This window comes from Chaetodon auriga, chromosome 14, assembly GCF_051107435.1.
Source record: "Chaetodon auriga isolate fChaAug3 chromosome 14, fChaAug3.hap1, whole genome shotgun sequence".
Classification (NCBI taxonomy): Eukaryota; Metazoa; Chordata; class Actinopteri; order Chaetodontiformes; family Chaetodontidae; genus Chaetodon; species Chaetodon auriga.
Genome location: NC_135087.1, coordinates 11,982,395 through 12,004,633, shown reverse-complemented (window position 1 = coordinate 12,004,633; position 22,239 = coordinate 11,982,395). Strand labels below are relative to the sequence as shown.

General features: G+C 44.7%; 3 protein-coding genes across 3 annotated transcripts in view; 1 reads left to right on the top strand and 2 right to left on the bottom strand.

Moving 5' to 3' along the window:
* rnf144aa (ring finger protein 144aa) overlaps positions 1 to 5,939 on the bottom strand; it is a 29,895-nt gene extending 23,956 nt beyond the window's left edge. Inside the window, exon 1 of the mRNA XM_076749588.1 lies at positions 5,375 to 5,939. The gene's annotated coding sequence lies outside the window, so the exon portion shown is untranslated. The remainder of the gene's footprint in view (positions 1 to 5,374) is intronic.
* Positions 5,940 to 6,331: 392 nt separating this feature from the next.
* rsad2 (radical S-adenosyl methionine domain containing 2) lies at positions 6,332 to 10,225 on the bottom strand. Its single transcript, XM_076749589.1, has 6 exons — positions 9,876 to 10,225; positions 9,309 to 9,470; positions 8,968 to 9,197; positions 8,713 to 8,862; positions 8,008 to 8,040; positions 6,332 to 7,881 (listed from the first exon to the last, which is right to left on the bottom strand). Exons 1-6 carry the CDS (start codon positions 10,183 to 10,185, stop codon positions 7,717 to 7,719), a joined length of 1,050 nt encoding a protein of 349 aa, XP_076605704.1. The 5' UTR covers positions 10,186 to 10,225; the 3' UTR covers positions 6,332 to 7,716.
* A 771-nt stretch (positions 10,226 to 10,996) lies between these two features.
* Positions 10,997 to 15,196, top strand: cmpk2 (cytidine monophosphate (UMP-CMP) kinase 2, mitochondrial). The gene is made up of 5 exons (XM_076749587.1): positions 10,997 to 11,677; positions 11,955 to 12,069; positions 12,466 to 12,667; positions 12,870 to 13,103; positions 14,517 to 15,196. Exons 1-5 carry the CDS (start codon positions 11,087 to 11,089, stop codon positions 14,635 to 14,637), a joined length of 1,263 nt encoding a protein of 420 aa, XP_076605702.1. The 5' UTR covers positions 10,997 to 11,086; the 3' UTR covers positions 14,638 to 15,196.
* Positions 15,197 to 22,239: the final 7,043 nt, after the last annotated feature.

Here is a 22,239-nt window from a genome sequence, read left to right as displayed (position 1 = left end):
TTTAATGTACAGACTCTCACAGATCCTTTGAGATTACATCAGCATTATCACGCTCACACACCCCTGGGGACAGAGAGAACCGAGCAGGTCGTCCGCAATAAAGCTCACACATAACAAGGAAAGGAATAAAAAACTATTTGTGCCAATTCACCTCACTTTAAAGGCGACTGCATAGCGCTGATGGAGACACTTCTATCATATCAGCCGTTTTATCCTTCCACTGAAACGACTTTAATGAGAGCACTACACTGCCAGCGCTAAACTAACGAGCGTGACCGCTGCCCGGAGAGGACCGCTGTTACTCCACTGGACAATAGAGTTTTCACGGTCGCAGGAGGAGAGGGCCACTCCAACAGAGAGGCACTCAGAGCCTAATCTGCAGGGTGCGGTGATGCTCTCACCAGCAGTGAGTGAAACAATTCACAAGCCATTTGAGTAATCGCTGAGTTAGTGCAATGCAGACCAAACAAAAGGGGATAGACTCAAGAATTTGAAAGTTTCGAGTCATCCCGGGATCTCGTGCTCCCACTTCTGCCTCCTTGTTCCTTCAACGCCTGGACGGTCGAGACACTCCCAACATATCATACCCCAGATGGCTTCCTCACATCTTACACACCTCACCACAGCAGCACACTGGCTCACTCTGCCCCCCGGCCCTCATCCCTGCTGCTGGTGAGCTGCTGCCTTGTAAAGCGAAACCAGTCTCTGAGTCCCACTGCAGGAGAACGAGGAGGAGGAGGAGGAAGCCAAAAACTACATTAGGAAATGCGCCGACATCCTGTTGTTGGGTTTGGTGCAGATACACAAAGGATGCAAACCCACGAAAAGGAAGCACTCCACAGGCAGATGTCTCCATGAGACTTAGCAGAGCAAAAGAGTGAGAAGAAGAGAAATTACAACACCATGGCGACACATTTAAAGGGAGTGCTGTGAGCGGCGCTTGCATTCATCTATTCATCTTTTTCACTGTTGAAATTATGCTGCATTTAATTTGCTTGTTGCTTGGACTTATATTAAAACCTCTGCAGCCCGTTCACAGACATGTTATAGTAGACCGCCAGCTGGTCACAGTGCAGGCAGAGCTGCCACAAATGAGGCGCTCACCTGGGATGTAATGGGTTATACTGCAGCGACATCGCACAGTAAAAAGCATGGGAGGAAACTGTTATCAGAACCACTGATGAAACTATCATTTTCTGATAACCTGACAAAGCTGCAGTCTCATAATTCCTTCTGAGGCCCTGACACTGCACTGCAAACTCAAACAACCAGCAGCGATAAAGGCAAACTCATCAAATACTTTACTGCCTCATGCCTTCTCAAAACACCTGCTGCTTCAACTACAACCCCGACTGTTGGATTTAGGCTGCCTACCAACACAGGAGCCATTCAAAATGATGTATGTAATCAAGCACCACTGCATTTCAATGATAACAGCTTGACTGTCCATTGTTCAGTCTCTTTGCACCGTAGCAGAGCTGTGCTAAGTTACAGTTAATGCAAACAGATCGCTTCCTACGCGTGCTGCTTCATAATAAAAGGTCTGCAGCTGACAAATCATGGAACTGCTTTTATTGTGGAGGAGCCACAAGAAGCACAATGTGTCTACAAAACAATGAGTTTTGAGACCAGATCATTTTCCAAAGGACCAATGGAACAAGATGGAGTGATCACTGAGAGCTGTTCCAACTACAAATCTAAGCAAAGTAGCGCTTATTGTTGACCGACTTCTTTATTAGGGCAATAGAGTTTATTTGGCTGCCCTGTAAACAGGAACAGGAGCTGCTCCAGTGGTGTCAAGCAGGCCTAAAATCTAAAGGATTACAACTTTCAATCTTTTGTTTAGTTTCAGTAAATAAGTCTTGGCAGGCTGCAGGTTCACCGGGGAGTAGAAGCGTCCCCAGTGCTCAGACCATTCATGTGTTCCAAGTATTAGTCAGGCCTTTCCAAAGGGAGACAAAGTCCAAACAATAAGTTTGGATTCTAGGACAATGACTGCATGCTAAGTCATAAAGTAAACAGCTCTCTCCTGAACACACTGTGCCGCTCATCTGCTGTCTCCCACCGTGGAATCAGCTCGTGATTTATGCCAGGCCAGGTTGCACCAGCTTTTGGCTCATCACTGGCACTCCCAGATCGTGGCCTACCTCCTGACTCACCCACGTCTACTTCAGTCAGTGGTTTCCAATCTTTCAGAGAATGACTTACTGCAGAGTACGGGCCCGAACGTGTTGTTCTGTGCTGGCTTCATGTGTAGGTGGAGAGCATCAGCGGTAGAGGCAGACATAGTAAGAGGAAACGATTGGCTCGTTCCCAGTCGAGCTGAAGTGTGAGTTGTACCCCTTTAAGGAACATGAAACATCATTTGTTGTTGGAATGTAGTCTACTGAGGCCACAGTGGGTGAAAAAACTACCGTCTCCTCTGACAACGTATTTCTTCCTGACTTGTATCCAAATTAGTACCTTTTGAAAGAAGCCCATCTAGTGTGAATGAGACACTGAAAATCAGACCTGCAGAGGTTTCAAACTCCATTATACTAGCTGCACCGGATATAATGATGTTACATCATTTATAACGAGGGCATTTTCTGCAGGAGCCAGTGCAATCTACCTCCAAATAAAACGCCAGAGTTGCAGTGACATCTGTTTCTAAAACCACGCTGGCTGTGGTCCTCATTTGGGAGTATGTATGTACGGGTGGATGGTGCTTAAGCAGCACAGCTCGAGAGCGACTGCAGGGTCAGTACGATGCACACAGAGGTCGTGTTTCAGTGGAAATTGCTTTTTGCTTGATGAACACGTAACTGCGAGCTTGCAGGATGTTCAGCTGAAGCCTCTTTGTGTCTAAAATGACTTGAGTTCACTACTTGTGCTGCAACCGACACATTCCTGGAATGCTAAAATCTTGGAGAGAGTCAGATGGTCAGCAGAATCTGTGGTGCGTCTGTTACGTAACAGTGTCTCACTTTACCTGTCTGAGGAAATGGAGCCCGAGAGGACGGTTCAAAACGCCAAGCTGCCGTCTGGAAGGCACAGACACACACACACGAGCATCCCCTAATGCTCTCATAACCATCCCCATCTCATTCCGACGCGATCCTAATGGGCTGGATACAAGCCATAACACACAGAGAGCTCTCTGAGAAACAGGCATCATTTTCAGGAGCTGTTTACAACTCACGCCATTGCATTGTTGACTGTCTGGTGTGAACACGGCCCTCCCCTCACCCCCACCGACAGTACACCTGGAAACCGGCACCACCCTGAACACTCACTCACAACACCCCACGGAAAAGGTATTTAAGCTGTTGCATAATACTTGGCAACCTGAATGCGCAAAGGCAGACTACGTACATCCCCTGGAGTCACATTACAGCAAAATCACTTCTCTGGACGTTACCAGAATAAAGGAGTGATTCACCAAAGGTGCACTGCCTTAATGTTCTGTATAACTGAGAAGTGTTTCCAGAGAAGGCAGCGAACTAACCACAGTTCGCATGCAACACCCTCTTCTCAGTGAGACCTCTAACAAGAGTTCAGTAACGAGGAACTGAGGGTAATTGAGTTTTAAAGGCTGGTGAAGGGTATTTAAACAAAACGGGTGTCACATTTCTAGATCAGCTCCGTCTCAGCTCGGCTAATCTCCTTAACATTAGGTGCCGCTGTGTGATCTTAAGTAGAGCTCACCTGGATTTTTAAGAGGACCTGGAAATTTGACTGATTCAGGCCTGGAAAGCCAAAGCGTGTGACGCGACGGCCTACATATCAAGGGAAAAATCCACCATCAAGACACAGAAAGACAAATCTGCCAGGCTCCTTGCCTGCAGACCATGTTTTAAAGACTGCTCCAAGGTCCGACCCATCGCTGAGACAATGTAAAGCAAACCCAGCGAGAGACTTTCCCTTCAATCAGAATATCTGTTTGCGCCCCATCATCACCATCTCAATCACACATTCAGCAGAGATCCTTTTCAAAGTGCAGCAGTAATATTTTTCAGTGCACGGCAAAGCCAAGGTCAGGCAGACCCGTGACAGGCTCAGATAAACATGAAGTCTTCACCGGTAGACGGCCTGAGCTGTGTGAGGCTAACACAGCCCCCTCATTGCCTTCGTAGGTGCAAGTCTGTGTATGTATGTGTTTCCATGGACTGTGCATTCATGTGCATGTGTGTGACTGGTGTGGCCTCATGACCTCAGTCCTTCTCACTCGTCTCGGCTCTCCTCTGGGAACGGGCTGACTGCTGCCGCTCACTCTGAGGAATGTGTAGCTGTTTTGTACACACCGTCTTTCTCTTGTTTTGAACAAACCTGCAGTGGCTCGATGGGCTCTTTCTCAGGATAACAGCATAAAAAGTGCATCACAACATCGCCTGTTTAACTCCGTGTGGAATATACAACTCTCCCTAAAGGAGTGTTTATGCGTGTGTGTGTGTGTGTGTGTGAAAGAGTGTGCATTAACACTGCAATATGGCTAGAAGCATGACACCCGAGAAAGAATCAATAGCGCACAATGAGAGGGATCTTAAAAGGTAGGGATTAGAACAGGATGGACCTCGTGTAGGCGCCACTGTATGTTGAATCCATGGCGCTGACACAGGCACTCAAACGCACCATGTGGAAGTGAGCCACTGTCATCCAACATTTGATGCACATGCTGTCTTAAAAGGTATCCTGGCTGTCTTGGCAGTCAGTGCATCTCGGGTGAGACATGAGAACAGTGTGTGCAGGTAGGACACACATTAGAAATGAACGTATCACACACAGACACACCTCACAGCCTTCGCCAGCGCCGGCTGCAAGGAATGCTCCGTTTGTCTGGTAGCCTGGTTTCACAGCAATGCCTATAATCTGACTGTACCCTGAGGGGGACCTGCTGCTTAAAATGGAACTAGCAGGGCACAGAGTGACCTTTCAGAGCTCAGTGGAGCCATCCTCTCTGAGCGGGCTGCGCTTCGAGTTCAGATGCAACACTCTGCAGCTGCTGCATGGGGGAAACAAATGGGATTCAAGGCCATGGTGAACAATTAGAGCAAGTCTGATCAAGTGTCAGCAACACACACACACACACACACACACACATACAGGAAACCATACTGATGTCATTCTGAAGCAGCTACCTGCAGCCTGTGCTTTGTCATCTATTCGCTACAGCTGTTTACATCACAATAAGAGCTAAACAGGCTCCTCGGGTCAGCACACACATCACTGACAGTCCGGACTGTGAGCCGAGACCAACACATCTTGCTGTAAAAACGAGGAAATGGCGAAAATAAAATGCGACAGCAGTTTCTGAGTGAGACTGGAGATCATACGCTGCTCCAGCTCCTTCTGCGTTACAGCGAATTGAAGCAAAAAAAGACGCAGGAAACCTTACCTGGCTTTCTGAGATAACGCCGTCTTGATGGTGTAACCTCAGGAAAGGTTGAGAAGATGATCTCCTGAATTGGATTAACGAAGAGGCGGCCAACCAGTCAGGCGGAGGAGGAGGAAGAGGAGGAGGAGGAGATCTCTGAAGGGGTGATGCCCATGTTCGTTATGTGTCCCTCCAGCAGCGGGGTGGAAACATTTGACCTGCTACTGTCGCCTCCAGCGCCTCAGATCAGGCCCTGCTGAAACACCAACAACCATCGGCGAGAGCGGCGCAGATAAAGAAGCAAAGCCGAGGGGAGCTGCGGCGGACACTCTGCTGTCTGTTTGGCTTCCCAGCGGGGTTTGTTTGTGCACCGGAACCGCGTCTCTACCCTGGATTACGGACGACTGCGCAACGTCCAGCCGCCAGCCTGCCTCACCAATCCCGCGAAGAACAAGAGGCTGTCTCGCTACGGAGGAATCCGGGGGCGGTGTGTTTACCTCTCCGCCGTCCCTGCTGCCGTCCTCGGTAGGAAATCAGCTGCTCCGCGCTGGAGAGACGCCATTTGTTCGCGAGAGTCTTCCAGTCTGCTGTGCTGCGCTGCCGCTTTAAGGAGAGCTCAGCGCCCGCCGGCTTGTCACAAACGACAGCGCCCCCTGCTGGTGGAGCACCGCAATCGCCCTTTTCTTTGGAAGAGTCGAGTTGTGTTTTCTTACTTCCCTCCAGTGGTGAAATGAAACTGTGTACATTTACTGAAGTACTGCACTAAAGCACACATTTGACGTACTCTGTTTGAGTCTTTTCCTTTGGTGGCACATCGTCCTTCTTCTCTACAATCCTCAGAGAAAATATTCAACTTTTTACTCCAAGCAACTGTACAGATTTAGATTTTTGCACAAAACATAAGCAGAGCTTCAAAAAAATCTGTCATCTTGTGTAAAAACAATACATACAAGCACAGCTGAAACATTGGCAACTGGCAACTGTTTTGATAATAATTTTAATCAAGAAAATAATAAGATAAAATATCATTGATCCCACTGGGAAATAAAGTTCTTACAGACAGCAAGAATAAAAAGGAGACACACACAAAAAAGACAATAAAAAGGATATAGATTAAAATAAATGTACATCATATACGAAAGAGTTGCCTTGAGAAGGATGGCTAGATCCCAGTTAAATGGTGTTTTTTGGTGAATTTAGGGGTCCTTGAGTCTGTGGAGTCCCCTGCAAAATGAGGCTCACTTCAGTTTCACTATTTCATGCAAATAAGCTCTCAGCTGAAGTGAAACCTTTGCTAAATGTAACATAAAGCCTGACGTGAAAATGTTTGGAGCAAGATTTGTTGTTTTGGTTTATTGTCAATGTTCTAATATATTTATAGGCAACAGATCAACTTGTCAGACATTGTGAGGGACAAAACGATAAAGTCCTAATAATTAAAACAAGTTTCCAGTGGCATTCACAGTCCATCAGAATACAGCTACAGCCCTTATGATTTGAACCAACATAAAAAAATGTCCATTTATAGACGACAGCTGCTGTTTATCAGGTTGCTAAAACAAACAAGGAACAGGACAGTCCTGTGTCCTCAGTTTAGCGAGGATAATGGCGCGTCGTGGCACCTGCTGCATGAAAACAATGCACGCGATGGGCTCATGAGAGTCGCTGCTGCTCAACGTGAGGATGACATGGTGGGAATTCCTTTCAGTTGTCATAGTCATGAATGGCATCTGCTAAGATTATTTTACTGGAATCACACGAGCCAGTTTCTATTCTACTGTGAGGAAGTCATGTGCTTTTATTAATGCTAGCACGCTGTTTTATTTCCAACATGTCTTATCTTTGTAATAACTATTATTGTTTTTATCTTATGTTACTGTTGGGTATTTTATTCAACTATAATTATTAGCATTTTTTTGTACCTTTACCTTTTTTTACGCATTTGTATTGAAAAGTGCTGTATAAATAACATTTATTATCATATATTATTTATTACTACAGTGGGATGAAATTTCAGGAAACAAATTGTCCAGTAACGAAATAGTAAAAAATACATAAATAAATGAAATCTGAATTTAGATTGTTACACGCAGGAAAAAACAAAGTAAAATTAAATGCCCTCAACTTTTTTTTTAATGAAAAATATTTTTATTAAAATATATTTGCTCAAACAAGCATCTGCAGTGCAAGGAAACAATAATGTGCTTCTTTTTTTCTTTCTTTCTTCCTTTCTATCCTTCGATCTATGAAAAACTGAGTTAAACATGTTTTAATACTTTTTTCCAACAACAATAAGGAGTACATTAAGTTAGAAAAGTAACAGACAAACAAAGACAAATTATCACTAATGGAGTTGCAGATTTTCACCACTCCAGCTTCATGTCGGCTTTGCTCCACACATATTTCCCTCCTCTCTTCAGGAACATCTTCTCGTCGAAGCCACTGAAGCAAATGGCCTCCTTCACGCCAACGTCAAGGATGGACTTGGACGGGTCCTTCCGTCCCTCTCGACAGTCCAGAAAACGCATCTGGAAAAAAGAAGAGGAAATCAGTTGCACACGTCCATGTCACCTGTGTGTTGAATGGTGAGAAGGCAAATAACTGGAAAACCTGCACATTTAAAAGATCAGATATCAGCAATATCCGGTACTTACGTATTCATCCAGGATCAGGTAAGAATTCCTCATCTGTGAAGACAAACCAAGACCACCAGCCTCAGTTCTGGCATCTGATTCATAACACTGTCATGCTGTTGACATGCTAACATGCAGCACTGCTGATGTTGCTCCACTCCCGATAGAAAATGTCCCACAAATCAATATTATTATTGACAAGCTGCAGGATGAATTGGTCTCTGCCATGGTACTTTTTAGTCGGGCCTTTCCCATTTATACACTGCCATATAAAACCAGAGCGACAGGTGGCAGAGTGCTCAGATTGGGCAGGACGCTGCAGTTGAATGGACATATTATGTAGGAATGGATGACATGAGGGATATTCATTTTATAGCAGTTATTTAAATAATTTAAGTATGCCTACATGATGTTAACTTATGTGCATAAGTTTAAAAAAAGCCAACAATGACTTTTGCTTTCACACAGGATATGAACCCCGGTCTCTTGTATGACCCATCCATCCATCCAGACTTCCTCCGTAAGATGACTTTGTTGATCTTTACACTAGTTCGCCCTCCTTATCGCCCCCTGCTGGTACTTCACCAAAACATGACTGACACTGTCCTACAGTGGGTCAGTGGGTCTGTTACATACTTTAACCGTGCTGCACAGGGTGTCCAAGGTGTAAATTCTTCACCAAAATGTAAGCACAGTCCTATTTGTTGCCACTGTTAACAATCATACCTTCTCATTGGACTCAGGGACAAGGCAGGAGACGCTGCTGTGTCTATCCAGAAACTCCTGAAACTGTTTCTCACTGATGACGAACCTCTCTGCCTCTCTCAGAGCTTTCTCTCCAGCATTTTCCCCATCAATCAGCAGACACTGGAATACCTGAGCACAGGAAGCGCAGACAGAGAAGGTGAGCACGTGTTTCAAGACACTCACTGACACACACACACACACACACACACACACACTCTTCCTCTCTGTCTTTACCTTCCAGCGGACAGGGTCAAGCTGGACGATGTTGTCCGCCATGTCTTCGTCCACATTGAAGGTGTTGATGACCGAGTTGATTTTGAACGCCACTTTGTACTGCCGGCACCAGTCCCGAATCTTGTAGAGGTTGTCAAGGTGGCTCTTCCGTCCCTGAGCTCTGCCAATCAGCTGGTTGGTTGCTTCATCAAAACTGTCACAAGAGATGGCCAGGATGTCCAGATAGTCCCCTGATGGAGAGAGAGTGCCAAATGAGGGCGTTTTTCCTCTTCTTACACTCAAAATATGAAAGAATAAGAATGAATTTGTCCTACAAACCTGACATTAATTTGCAGTCTTACCATATTTCTGGAACCATTTTTCTTTGATCATGCTTCCATTGCTGACGATGCTGACGCTTGGGAGCTGGAGGTCCTGTTTACAGAACTGAACTAACTTCCCCAGAAACTCTCCTCTATCGTGCAAGAAAGGCTCTCCCCCAGAGAAGTTGATCTTTTCCATGCCTAACGAACACAGAGATGAATTTAACAGCATGCTGGAGGTTAGTACTTTTACTCAAGTACTGTACTTAGGTGCAAATTCAAGGTATTTTTACTTTACTTCAGTATTTCCATTTTATAGAACTTTAAACAGTATATGAACTAGTGAATATTAGCTCAACCAAAATGCAACATACATATTAATCCAAAAACATCAGATATAATAAAACACTGACAGAATCTACTACTCAGACCTACTTTAAGTACATTTTGTTGACTAACATACTAACATTCTTTTACTTTAGTAAAGTTTTGAATGTAGGACTTGTAGGAATACTGCGCTGTATTAGTACTTTTTATGGAGTTAAGGATGTGAATACTTCTTAAACTACAGCAAAACACCAGAATATATTGATCTGAGACATCTACCTGCTTCCTGCAGAAGTCTGAGCCCCCTCTTGGCTTCGTCTAGAGGCAGGACGAAGGAAGTTTTCGCAGTGTGGAAACAAAATCCACATTTGTAATTACACTTGCGCGTAAAATGGTAATTGACGCTTGTCGGGGTCGTCGCTTGTTGGGCTTTGCTTTGGTCCTGTTTGCTGTCAGCGGGTGAAACAGGTGAGATAGTCCCCTGTCTCCAGGAACAAACCTTTGAAAAGACCCCCAAAATGCAGTGCAGGGTGCTGATGCAGAGCTGCAGCAGCAGCTTCGGAGACGCGAACACAGAGGAGATCTGCATCTTCAAATCGACCGAATCACACCTGCTTTGCTCGGACTGTGGACGCCGATGCATCTTAAATAGAAGGGGGGAGGGGGGAGACGCCAACCGACCAGCTGAGTTTCTGTTTACAAACATCGAAAACGAAACCCATGTGGGTGTGAGAGGCTGGCAGATGACTTGGCCACATATGACGCTGCAGGCGAAATGATAAGCCATTACACAGATGCGACAGTATGAAGATTTGGGAACTTTATGGGAATTTATAAGGGATTATCTGGATATTACTGATCTGCCATTAAATATAATAGGCACAATGCTTATGCAACACGTCTTTTAATGACTTTTAAAACATGCATAGAAGCAAATACATGTTTGTAAAGTGGCTCCTGCTGACATCCTTATGATGGTTTCTCGTTTTAATGTGCATCATCGGCTTGTTTTCTGCACGTCCTCAACAGTATATTAATTGCTGTCAGCGCAGCAGTGCAGTTTTCAGACCCATGCAGAGGAATTTGTTTTTGACGTTTTTTTTCTGCAGACGTCCCACCCTTGTTCCACTCCCGCTTCCCTAATAATGACTCTTTTCCCCCCTAGATTCTTTTTCAGTCCTACAACCAGTTTATCAGCTCTAGCTTCCTCGATGCCACAGTATGATTCACCAACCACATGATGCCAGCGGTACGACCAAAGTATTTGTCCTACAAAAAACACTGCATAACAACTTTGAGTCATGAAAACATTCGTCGGAATCAGCAGTGGGGGGGTGGATCCAACTTGCACGGCCGATGGGACAGTGGTAAGTTTCGTTTTCGCCTGCACAGCTCGCAGTTGCTTTCGTTTTCCCTGCAGCGGCTGGCTTATGTAACGGCCCGTAAGGCTGAAGCAGACTGGAAACTGATCAAAACGCGTCGGGGAACAGATGGCACGGCGCGTAATGCCTCTCCTTACCCAGTGGTCCTCTCGTGTGTTTTCAGTGGAGCAGGATGGGGCACCCTGCTACTTCTCCGTTGAGGAGAAGCACCGGGGAGCAGAGGTGCCGCGGGTGTTTAGAACGATCCAAAAGCGCGACAGGTGTTTCTCTCTGCTCATCTGCGGCAGCGACAGAATCCGACGAGCCAAGTTTTACGCGGAGCTGAAAGAAAAGTTGTCCAGAGACTTGCCTCCGGAGTGTGATGTGTCTCCCATGTCGTCGTTTCTGCCCGATGTCAGGGGCTCTCTCATCAAGGGCTACTTTTTAAAAGATAATTCAGACAGTCCGTCCCAGTCAGAAGGACTTCTGCGAGATTTAATGAGGCATGATCCGGTGCTTGTGTGTTCATACCTGAGAGGTGAGGACGGCCAGCTGTGGACTCAGCATCTTTGGCCTCATGCAGACAGCCAAACGGTGGAAACGTCAAAGGAGTACTATGTGGTGCCCTCAGAAGCGCCACATTATCACCCATCTGCGCTCAACATCGTCAACTCTGATGTTTTCTACAGTTTTGAGGAGGCTTATGAAGTCCTGAAAAAGGTTCTTACTGTCTCATTATGATGCACAAACCTGTTTTACAATTACAAAAACGAGTAGTATATTGCTTTATATGCAAGATATGGCGAAATGGCGCCATCATGTGGTATAGAAAGGTACAGCAGCGTGCACCAAGTGGCCCAAAAGAGGCACATGATTATGCCATTTATCTATCAGTGCCAGGTGGGCCCACAGTGGTGTGTGTGTTCATGTGCACCGCAGCCTATGACTCCCTCCTGCCTCCTCTCACAGCAGCAAACTGATTTTGTCTGTTCTGCAGTGCGGTGACATCATCCCAGAGGCGACGTCTGTTATGGAGCTGCTGCCCAGCAGAGCGGCGGCCAGAAGGAAGCCAGACTTCCCTGTTATTGTCGTAGAGGGCCTGGATGCCACAGGTTAATGCCATTACCTCATTAATAAATATGGGATCAGTCTGATGTATAGATGCCTCGCTGAAGTGATGGCCAGTTGTTCTCTGCTAAAGCCATTATCTGCCAGCGAGCTTGGCCTAATGGAATATCACATATCATGACCTCAGAAAAGTTACATCACTGTGAAAGTGGTTTATTGAAGAGCTCGCTCTTCTATTACTCTTTGCAAACCTCACGAAAGCTGGACCATGTAGGTAGGATGGGAGTTTTGGCTCAGTCGACTGTGCGAGAGTCACTTCAGTCTTTGATTTCATTTAAGAAACAGGATGAGTTCTATGTTTTCCTTGCTGAAAACGCACCCAGACTTTCTGTTCCTTCTTTGTGAGGCAACTCTTTCTTCCCTTCCTCTTCCCATTGCAGGTAAAACCACTCTGACCGAGTCACTGAAGGATACTCTGGGGGCCACTCTTCTGCGGTCCCCTCCCCAGTGTCTGTCCCCCTTGAGGGCCCGCTTTGATCAGGAGCCGCCTCTCATCCGCAGGGCCTTCTACGCTCTGGGGAACTACATCACAGCAGAGCAAGTAGGCCAGGAGGGCTCGAAGACACCTGTCATCGTTGACAGGTAAAGGCGGCTGAGATGTCGCTGGTGTTGTGAAGTTTGCCTGTTTTGTGACTTGTTTTGTGATAGAGGGGACAACAGAGAGATTCCGCAGGGATCTAGACCTGCAATGCAAAGTTTAGCATCACCTTCTTCTGCGAGGACAGTTACCTGATCATCCATCCACCCACCTGTCCATCATCCACCATCCATTATCTGTCCCCAGGTTCTGGCACAGCACCGCAGCTTATGCCATCGCCACAGCAGTTAGCGGCCCGCTATGCAACCTTCCAGCAGAGGGTTCAGAGGTTTACCGTTGGCCCAGTGACCTGCTCCAGCCCAGCCTGGTGGTCTTACTCACTCTGGACCCTGAGGAGAGGAAGAGGCGGCTGAGGGACAGAGGTCAAGGAAAGACTGAAGAGGAGCAAGAGCTGGACCACAACCAGCTTTTCAGACTCAAGTGAGATATTTGGATTACATGTACATAATATATGTGTAGGATGCAAGCTTACACCCAGGCATCCAAAATACTGGGAAGGGCTAATTCATTCGATTCGCAATTAATGTGTTGACATTTTCTTTAATTACATTATTTATCATTACTCTATAATATATGAGAAAATTGTGAAAAATGCCCAACATGCCAATAACCACAACAATCCAGAAACCCTAGGTGATGTCTTTAGATTACCTGTTATCCAGCAGTACAAAACCCAGATCAATTTACAGTCATAGTAATCAGAGAAATGGCAATAAATGCTCAGATTTGAGATGGAAGAAAACACTTTTACTTGATGTCTTTAACAGTTAATAGCTGGAATTTAATTTTCTGAAGACTGACTCATTGATACTGGGATAATTTTTCCTGAAGAGGTGAAAAAACTGGCAGTGGATGAGTTTATTTTAGTTCTTTTCTGATGCAAATAAACTAGTTTCATGGAATTCCTGAAATTGTATTGATCATACCGCCAGAGTTATCTATTCCTGAAACGAGGGAATTTGCACTGTAAACAACAATTTCATCAAAAACAGTCAGTTTATATGGTTAAGTAATTTTCTGTCTAAGTAATAAGACGAACATCTTTTTTCTTAGATGTACATCGTGGCATAAATATAATTCTCATAACATAGTTGTCTTATATGCACTCTTCTATTCATCTGACTGAGGCGTAGCATGACAGTACACCTGCATGGTGCCCAGAGTGGCTAATGGCAGAATAAGAGGAGAAAAAAAAAAACACAAATGTTCTACAGTCTGTGACGGAAAAAAAAAAAAGTTGACATGAAATCACAAATAGGATAAAAACTGTACTGCACGTTTCACTGAGCCAGGTCAGCTCAGTCTGAGTCTGATCCATCAAACACTTAACAATCAATTACTGTCCCACAGGGGAAGCAGCTGATGAGAAAGAACAGGTGATTAGTTGCTGAGCTGTTGTGCTCCATTAAGCTGGTCAAAACTCGCAGGAACTGCCGGCCCAGTTAGTCGCTACGCAGACAGGTCGATGGCTACTTTCATTCATCCTCCATCCTCACATAATGGCCTTTCCACATGGGACAGCCAGATGTTGGGCCAGCAGAATTAGAAAATGGAGTGAGTTGACGGTCTGCCGCTGAGAGAGTGAGCGCTTCTGGAGACTTGGTCAATCACTATCACGAGGACTATTCTTCATTTGTCTCAGGAAACGGCGGCGTTCTGAGCCATCCGTGTTGTTTCTCTTGCTAAATTTTGCTTTTGCTAAATGCAGTTTCACCAAAACAATGAGAGGTCAAAATACTCAAAGTTGCCCTGAAAACTGTCGCTGTAATGTAAAGTGCCAGTTGCTGTGTTTATATGCTTATTTCCCTCACTTGCTCATGTGTATCTCTGCAGAGTGGAGGAGGCTTACCGGAGGATCAGCGGCCCAGCTTGCGTCACGGTGGATGCTAGTCCTTCTGCAGACCAAGTGCTCCAACAAGTGCAGCTTTTAATTAGGGGCAAATGCCACTTGTAAGCAGTTCTCCATCTCCCCTACTGTCGGCCAAGCATCAAGTGGACGCAGTACCATGTTGCACCACTGGGTGCCAGTAAGGTGTTGTGAATGCAGTCGTAACAGGGATGGTGGCCAGATTGGAGTGTAGAGAAGAGATTCTCTTCAGAATGAGTAAAGGTTGAATGGCTTGGGGCCAGAACTGCATGCTACAATCAGATATACATATTCATGTAGACACACACATGCACATACAGATTCTGACACACACACACACACACAAGTATTGTCAAGAAGAAGTGTGCATTTAACTGCTGTTGTGACCTCTCAGAAATCAGACGCAGTGTAGCCCTTCAGACACAGTGTAGCTGCACTTATTGACAGCCACTCGCATTTGGACCGACACTTATACAAGCACCAGTCACTTAGATTTCGTTTAAGCACACAAACATCCAAATCTCAAACTATACAGTTGACCCACAGGAATGAAAACACTGAAAGAAATGACAGGATCCAATTTTCATTCAGATGAAATACTGTTCATTTGTTAGAAATGTGTTTCAAATTAAAAGAAAGTTACAGTAAATATCTGTTTGGGTGACTGATTTTGTCTTACATAAGCCTACCAAATAAGTTTGTCATACAAGCCATATACACCAGTTCATCTGGTACGTACACTTTTTGCAGCGCACCGTGGGTGGCAGTTCCCTTTGGTTCGACTGTTGATATTGACACAACTGATGCTGCTTGTATTGATAACCTGTGTGTCTCACAGTGGAGCTGCAGAGCACACTGAGAACATGTAGTGCTGTTTGTACTTGATGTCCTCATGGTCGCAGGCCCTCACAAGTGAGCACACATAAATGTGCACATGCACACCTAGTTGTGTAAACACACCACACACAGGCCTGCACATTTACTAAGAGCATATACTGTAACTCATTTATATATGGAGGAAGTGTATATTTGGCCTATGTGATGGGAAGATTAATTGGAGGTTTTAGTAATTATGAGCTCGCAAAGCTGCGGGCTGGAGAAGACAGAGTGACCCATCTCTTTTACTGTGATGCATCAGCAGAGCGCCAACCACTGCAGACCCTATTCATATGGCAATTAATGGAGCGCTGTATATCAATGTCATTCCTGTGCTCCCCCACATAAGTGCATGGATTACTCCTACTACCAATTACGGCAATCCAATGTTTTACTGAGTGGAGAGGTGCTGTGGATGCAAATCCTACCACCACATGTAATCAAATAAGCTAAAATAAGGTGTCATTATGTTTATGGCCTATGGATTCCTACATGTGGTAGGCATCTCAGGACATTTTATTGAACTCATAAGCCCTCAGCTGCCTGGTAACGCCGTGGATGTGCAGTATGACACAAAATGAATGTATTCTCAGACCGATGTGGAATTTTGATTGCCATTAACACTATAGCCTCTGTCTCAAGAGAGTCCACAATTTATGGAGGGGCAGAGCAAAGCAATTAGACATTATGCCATACATCATACCTGAATGCAAAGTTGTGTGTGTCTGTGGAGTCAGCCATATTTCCACGTCAGTTGTTATGCTTTTGTTATTCTTGGCAACAAAGAGTAAGCAGTGATATCATGCCATTACTGCCCCTCAACACAACTAATATGACATTAATGGCCCATAATCACAGTACATTAAACATACACTGAAATAATTCTCTTTACATTTGTTAATAGTGTTTTTCCTGGTTGAAACATGAGGGATTTGTGCTGTTGTTTTTGTCAGGTAGCCAGGATACACTCAGAGGTCTTAACAATAACAACAACTCTCACATTCACACATTGAGGACCTGTGTTTCGAAGTTGAACTGTGGTTTGAGGGAAAAAGTTAATAACTAATGCAATCTGCTTCCAATCTGTGACCTCACTACTGAAGTTACAAGATAAAAGTCCAAACCACATTTTATGGAAAGACTAAGATCCCGTCTGAGCACCGCATGACGAGCTCAGCCTCACACACACGCATGTCCGTGCACACAAATATACAGTACGCTTACACAAAGTACCATCCGAGCACCACACACACACACACACACACACACACACACGCCCTGCATGGGGCCACTTTGCACTACACTCCTCAACTTCAATATTTCATCTGCACAACAGAGAAGGAGCAGCGGAGAGGAGGAAAGCCCTCCATGAAATAATTAAAGATCCAGCAGGGATGCAGCAGCACAGCAGCCGCCGTCCCATCCTAAGTAATAGATCAAATGAAAGCTGTCCCTCAGATCATTAATAATGAGTGTGGTATGGAGACTGAGGGGGTAGGGGTGGGAGCGAATGGGAGGGCATAGGGCTGGTACAGGTTGGGGGAGGGAGAGAGGGCATAGGGGAGGCACAAGGTGTTTTTATGTGTGTGTTAGGAGTGTGGTGGGGTGGAGGTGGGGGCGGTTTGAATAGTAGTCTGGGTCCCCTGGCAAAGACCCCAGTGGGCCTCACTTGGCAGCCACATGAAGCGGCATGGCAAGAGGAGTCATGCATATGATTTGGCACCAAGTGTCTGCCAACCTCTAAAGACCCTACAGCAATGTCTATATACTGTATGTCCCTTGTCAAATAAACAACATTATACACGGTGAATGGGCAGGTTAGCAGGAGCTAATAATGCCCCTTTCAATCAGTGGGCCCTCGGAGCAGTGACTGGATATGCTGGTGGATTTTGGGTGAGCTGAGCTGGAGTTTGGCAGACATGCGGGGATGGGCTCTCTGCGATGGGGGAGGGGGGATAAAAGAGGGAAGAAGAGCCGAGGGGAAGACTGGAAGAGGAGCTGTGGATGGGGGGAGGCAGGCGAGAGTGAATGGAGACTCTGCGGATGTTGTCATCTGTGCGCTCAAGTCCCACCAGATCCCTCCAGCTGGCAGGTAGTGCATATTTCCCAGATAGTATCCTCACCCACAAATACTGTATGTGGCATCGCCCAATACCATGCTTTCCGAAATATTCTCCATCCTCAACCTCCTAAACATCCTGAACAACTGCCAGGTTTGCTGCGTAAAGGCAATTACACCAACGTGGATTAGAAAAATCTGATTAAAACAGAGCGAGTGCAACAAGAAAATTCCAAAGTATTTAAAAGCTAAGATTAAAACAGCCTACTCAAGTAACCTCATTTTAAAGACTTTTAAACAAGACTGAGGGCAAATAATGAGATTATATCACTGTTTGAGTTACCCAGAAGACTAAATTAATCACTGATCATAACTATAATTTCTGAGCCTTCTCTTGCCTCTTTGACCCACAACTCCTTCCAAAATTTCATTCATCCAGCCCAATATCTCTCTACACTTCCATAGTTCCACGCATAAACTCACCACATCCATACACCTTCCCCCTGAACACAGCAGGTGGTGGCAGACACCCCATTGCCATTCTCAGCGAATGACGGGCGGCGGGATGTAAAAACATGAAGGGTGCAGGAGTCGAGCTGATCGGCGGTGAAATGTTTGTCAAAAATATACAGCAAAGCTCAAAATGAGGTGGAAAAGGCAAAGAGCGAGGCAGAGATGGGGGAATTACTTTGTTGGGGAGGGGAAAAAGTTTTGAAAATATCCCATCAAAAAACAGATGTATAATTCAGCAGCTTTTCATCATCATGCTCACCCTTTGTCATGGTGTCTGAATGCTTATTTGCAGGGGCAAAGACAGCATCTCTGTGGATAGGTGCGGGCATTAGGCACAGCAGGCTGTGTATTCAGGATGCCATTATATATTCAGGTTGTGCTTATTTTCTGATGTTTTCAGGGGATAGGTGCTGTATAGTCTGTGATGATTGCATGAAACCTCGCCAGTTTTGCCTGGCGGCTGTTGGGGAGGCTTCACCAGGAACGGTTAAATATTTAAACACTGCTGTGAGATCTCATTAAAAACGGCACATCAGCCCCCATAAGGCCCCTACAGCACTCCCTCACACACTCCCGAAAACCCAGTTAGAACTCAGTGGAGTGTGACAAAACAGTTATTGTCTATTTACTGTGGAGAACTTGTGATAAATCATCATATCCTGTCAAATAAGGCAGCTGGCAGTAGTGTTGACAAGTGGTAAGTCGTCATATCGGGGAAGAAAATGATTGAGATTCAGTTCTGTTTTGACAGCTGCAAGCAAGCAGAAATATGCCAAAATAACATGACAACTAGACCAGACTAATATTTCCATAACACACATATGAAAACAAGACAGAGAACAAACTTTGGCTCTCTGGAGTCTTCTTGCCTTCTCACAAAATCTGGGCAATTAATTCCAACTCTATTGTTTGGGGCTTCCCTATTTTTAGCCTGGCTGCCCTCTCAAATAAATTGATTTCCTGTGGCGAACTTGGAATGTTCCTTGTGTGCCATGTTTTTTTTTTTTTTTCCCCCCTTCCAAACACACAAATACAGTCCTTCTTCCCCCAGAGGAATAAATCAAAGGCAACACTGCCAAGTTCTACGCAGCTGTGTATGTGCATCTCTTTTTATACTTGAAAATGGTTTATTTTTGTTTCAGTTCCATTAATGCTTAGGCATGTCTCCTACTTCATCAGGCATCAGCAGACAGCTGAGAAGCTACTTGCTTGACAGGCGAGTAGCTGACTGACTCTCAAAATACATAAACTGACTGTCTCTCTCTCTCTCTCCTTATCTCTGGTCTTACTCTTTAATTTTAATCTCTCATGAGACGCAGAGGTCTCTCACTTTTTTTTTTTTTTTTTTCCTCTTTGTGGTCCCTACCGCAGAAGTAATGGCTGGGTCAAAACAGACTAATCTCTCAGATTGCAGGAAGATATTTAAACACACAGCACTACACATAAATAAAAGTAGAGCAACTTGATCCTGGATTCTTGTTGCGGTGTCAGGGGAGCCACTGGTCTTTGATGAACACTACCAAAGACAGATGCATGGCGGCTGGGGGGAAGCTGCGCTCGCAGGGAGAGAAGACATTACAATGCACAGACTGACAAAGAAAGTGAGAATAATACTGAGGACTATGAATCATTAAGCAGAGCAAATGTTTGCTCAACTTCAGTGGGACAACTCTGAAAAAGTGCACCACATACTGTCATATATCAAATTATTATTTAATTATAAAGCTATTAACTCAGTGCTTGCTTATGTTGTGTGCATAGCGTGAATTCACAAGTGCGTTTTCCGAAACCAGATGATTTGGCGTGGCTTACGTTTCAATTTCTGTTACCCGCTGCCGTTGTCACAGCCTGCGGTGTGAGAAGTAAAGGACTGTAAATAAGGCCTTTGGGGTGTGAAAACAGATAGTGATAGAGAGAGCAAGAGAAGGAGGGAGAGAGGCAGAGAGACACAAATGAGAGAAACATACCACTAGATCCCAGTCCCTTATCCTGACTAAGCCATCTGAATCCCTCTACACCCATTTAGCTTGCTCACTCTATGGCTCTCCTGTGTGAGAGCTGCAGCATTGCCTACTTTACAGTCTTCTCACTGCACCTTGGAAAATATTGAGTTTATAGCCGCTCATCTCCATAATAAACACCATATACCCAGCAGCCTCGAGGAGGGACTGCGAGCTAACAGGGGAAAAGAATTCACACTGGCTTTACCTCCCAACTCTTCCCACAAGTCACTCCTCCTGCCTTCTAAACAGAGTTTAGCAAGCAGTCCTCAGGGGCTGACATAAGAGCAGAAATAATTTCACAAGTCTCTGACTTTCTCACTTTGAAGCACTTCCAATGCTGTCCATCGCCGATAAGAAACTTTAATAGTCAAGCCCGTGGTCAGCCATGTGTAGAATACGATATGGAAATGGATATATTGTAAAGGGGCTACAATCTGATCCTTTCAGTGTTGAGTGTTTTTGATAATTTGCAGCCATGAGAACATACAAGATAAAGTCAAATCTTTGAGTGCCATGAAAGAAAATCTGAGAAACTTCCCTTTCACAAAAGAAGACTTGAGACAGGAGCAGTTCCACACAGGTAAACCATGCTGTAAAGCGGTAAAGTACAACTGCACCAGTGACAAAAAAAAAACCAAAACAAAAACATCTTGCCTTCCAAACACCCTCTACAAAGCCAAGTGATGATGTAGCTGGCCAGAGTCTAGCTGGAGCAGTTATCCATCTCGCCCTGTGCTGCCAGCTGTCAGAGTACACAGCTCCAGCTAGCCGCCAGTGGCAGGTGTAATCAATATGGACTCCACAGAGAGTTGCACTACCAGAGGCCAGTCTCCACTCTCTAACCCATCTCTGTCTCTCCAGGGGAAACAGTAGGCAGGCGGGAAGGGAGAGTGCATTTGATGTCTCCTCCGGGCCAAGATGGAGCAGCCCACTACAGCTCTGTAGCAGGGAGATGATTAATCCTGCCTATTGGATGCACCATCATGTTTGAGTTAAGGTAGACTGTTTTTATCAGACTGAGGCAGCTACTGTGCTGCTGCACACAGTTGTGTTGTTACAAATACTAAATGGAAGAAACAACTGTCACTTAGTGCCTGAAAGAACATTCAAACTTAACACATATGCAGTGAAAGTGATTTAGCTGCAAAAAAAAAATAAAATCATTCATATGGTAACACTGATATTATCCTCACCTAAAAAACACCTAAAACTGAACGATATACATAAACCTAAAATATACTCATTATCGGGTCAAGTTCTTCTTCCAGTGATAGATGCAATGGATTTTATTCTAAAGTTCAAGTTACAGGATAAAAATGTGTTTTAAGTTTGTGCATGCACTTAAATTTGTTTTAATCATATCCTGCCTATATAATGTATAGAGCCATTAGTATTAATGGTGTTATATAGTGACAATGGTATACCCTTATTAAATATTCACTATGCTGTCATGTTGTGTAGGAGTTTTGATTGATGCATCATTAACACTAATTTGAGTGAGGGACAGACAGACAGACAGACAGACGGTCATATGAACTCGCACATACACACACAGCAGCGCCCCTGAAGGTATCCACCGCTCCACCTAATTTAAAGAGCTCTCAAAGCAAAGCAATGGAGAAGAATAAACAGTGAATTTAAAATGATGTTTCATTTTAATGACTTGTTGTTGTCTTTAAAAAATCATTTTCTGAAATGTTTTCAGGGGATCTGTGGAGGAGTCAGCTAATTTAAAATAGTGTAGGTCTTGCCTGAAGACAGAAATCTTATGTATTTGCATGCATTTTTTTCAGCATATTCTACTCCGTATGCACATATAGAAACAAGTGAAATGTTTAGGTGAGAGAGTTGGGATTTCTTTTCCAAATTTTGGGGTCTCAGAGGCATTTGTACTGTAATTACTGCACTCTTGGTTTTGCTGTTTAGCAAGAAAGTTACTTCTGTTTGGTCTAGAACTTTGCTTGTATTTAATACCTACAGAGTGGCAACAGTTTTAAAGACAACTTTAACGTGAACTTGCAGAGCAGTTGAAGCTACTGTATAGCACTCCATCACAAGAGCACTAAACCAATAGTATTAGTTTAAAAGCAACCGAGCTATCTTTCACAAAAGCGTTAAAGGTAACTGGTAAATCTCAAAACCATCTGACAACGACTGACCTCTGGGTTACCCTGAAGGAAGTCTTGCAACAAAAGGCAGAGATACTATTACAAGGTTAGGCCTGTCTTACAGATGCAT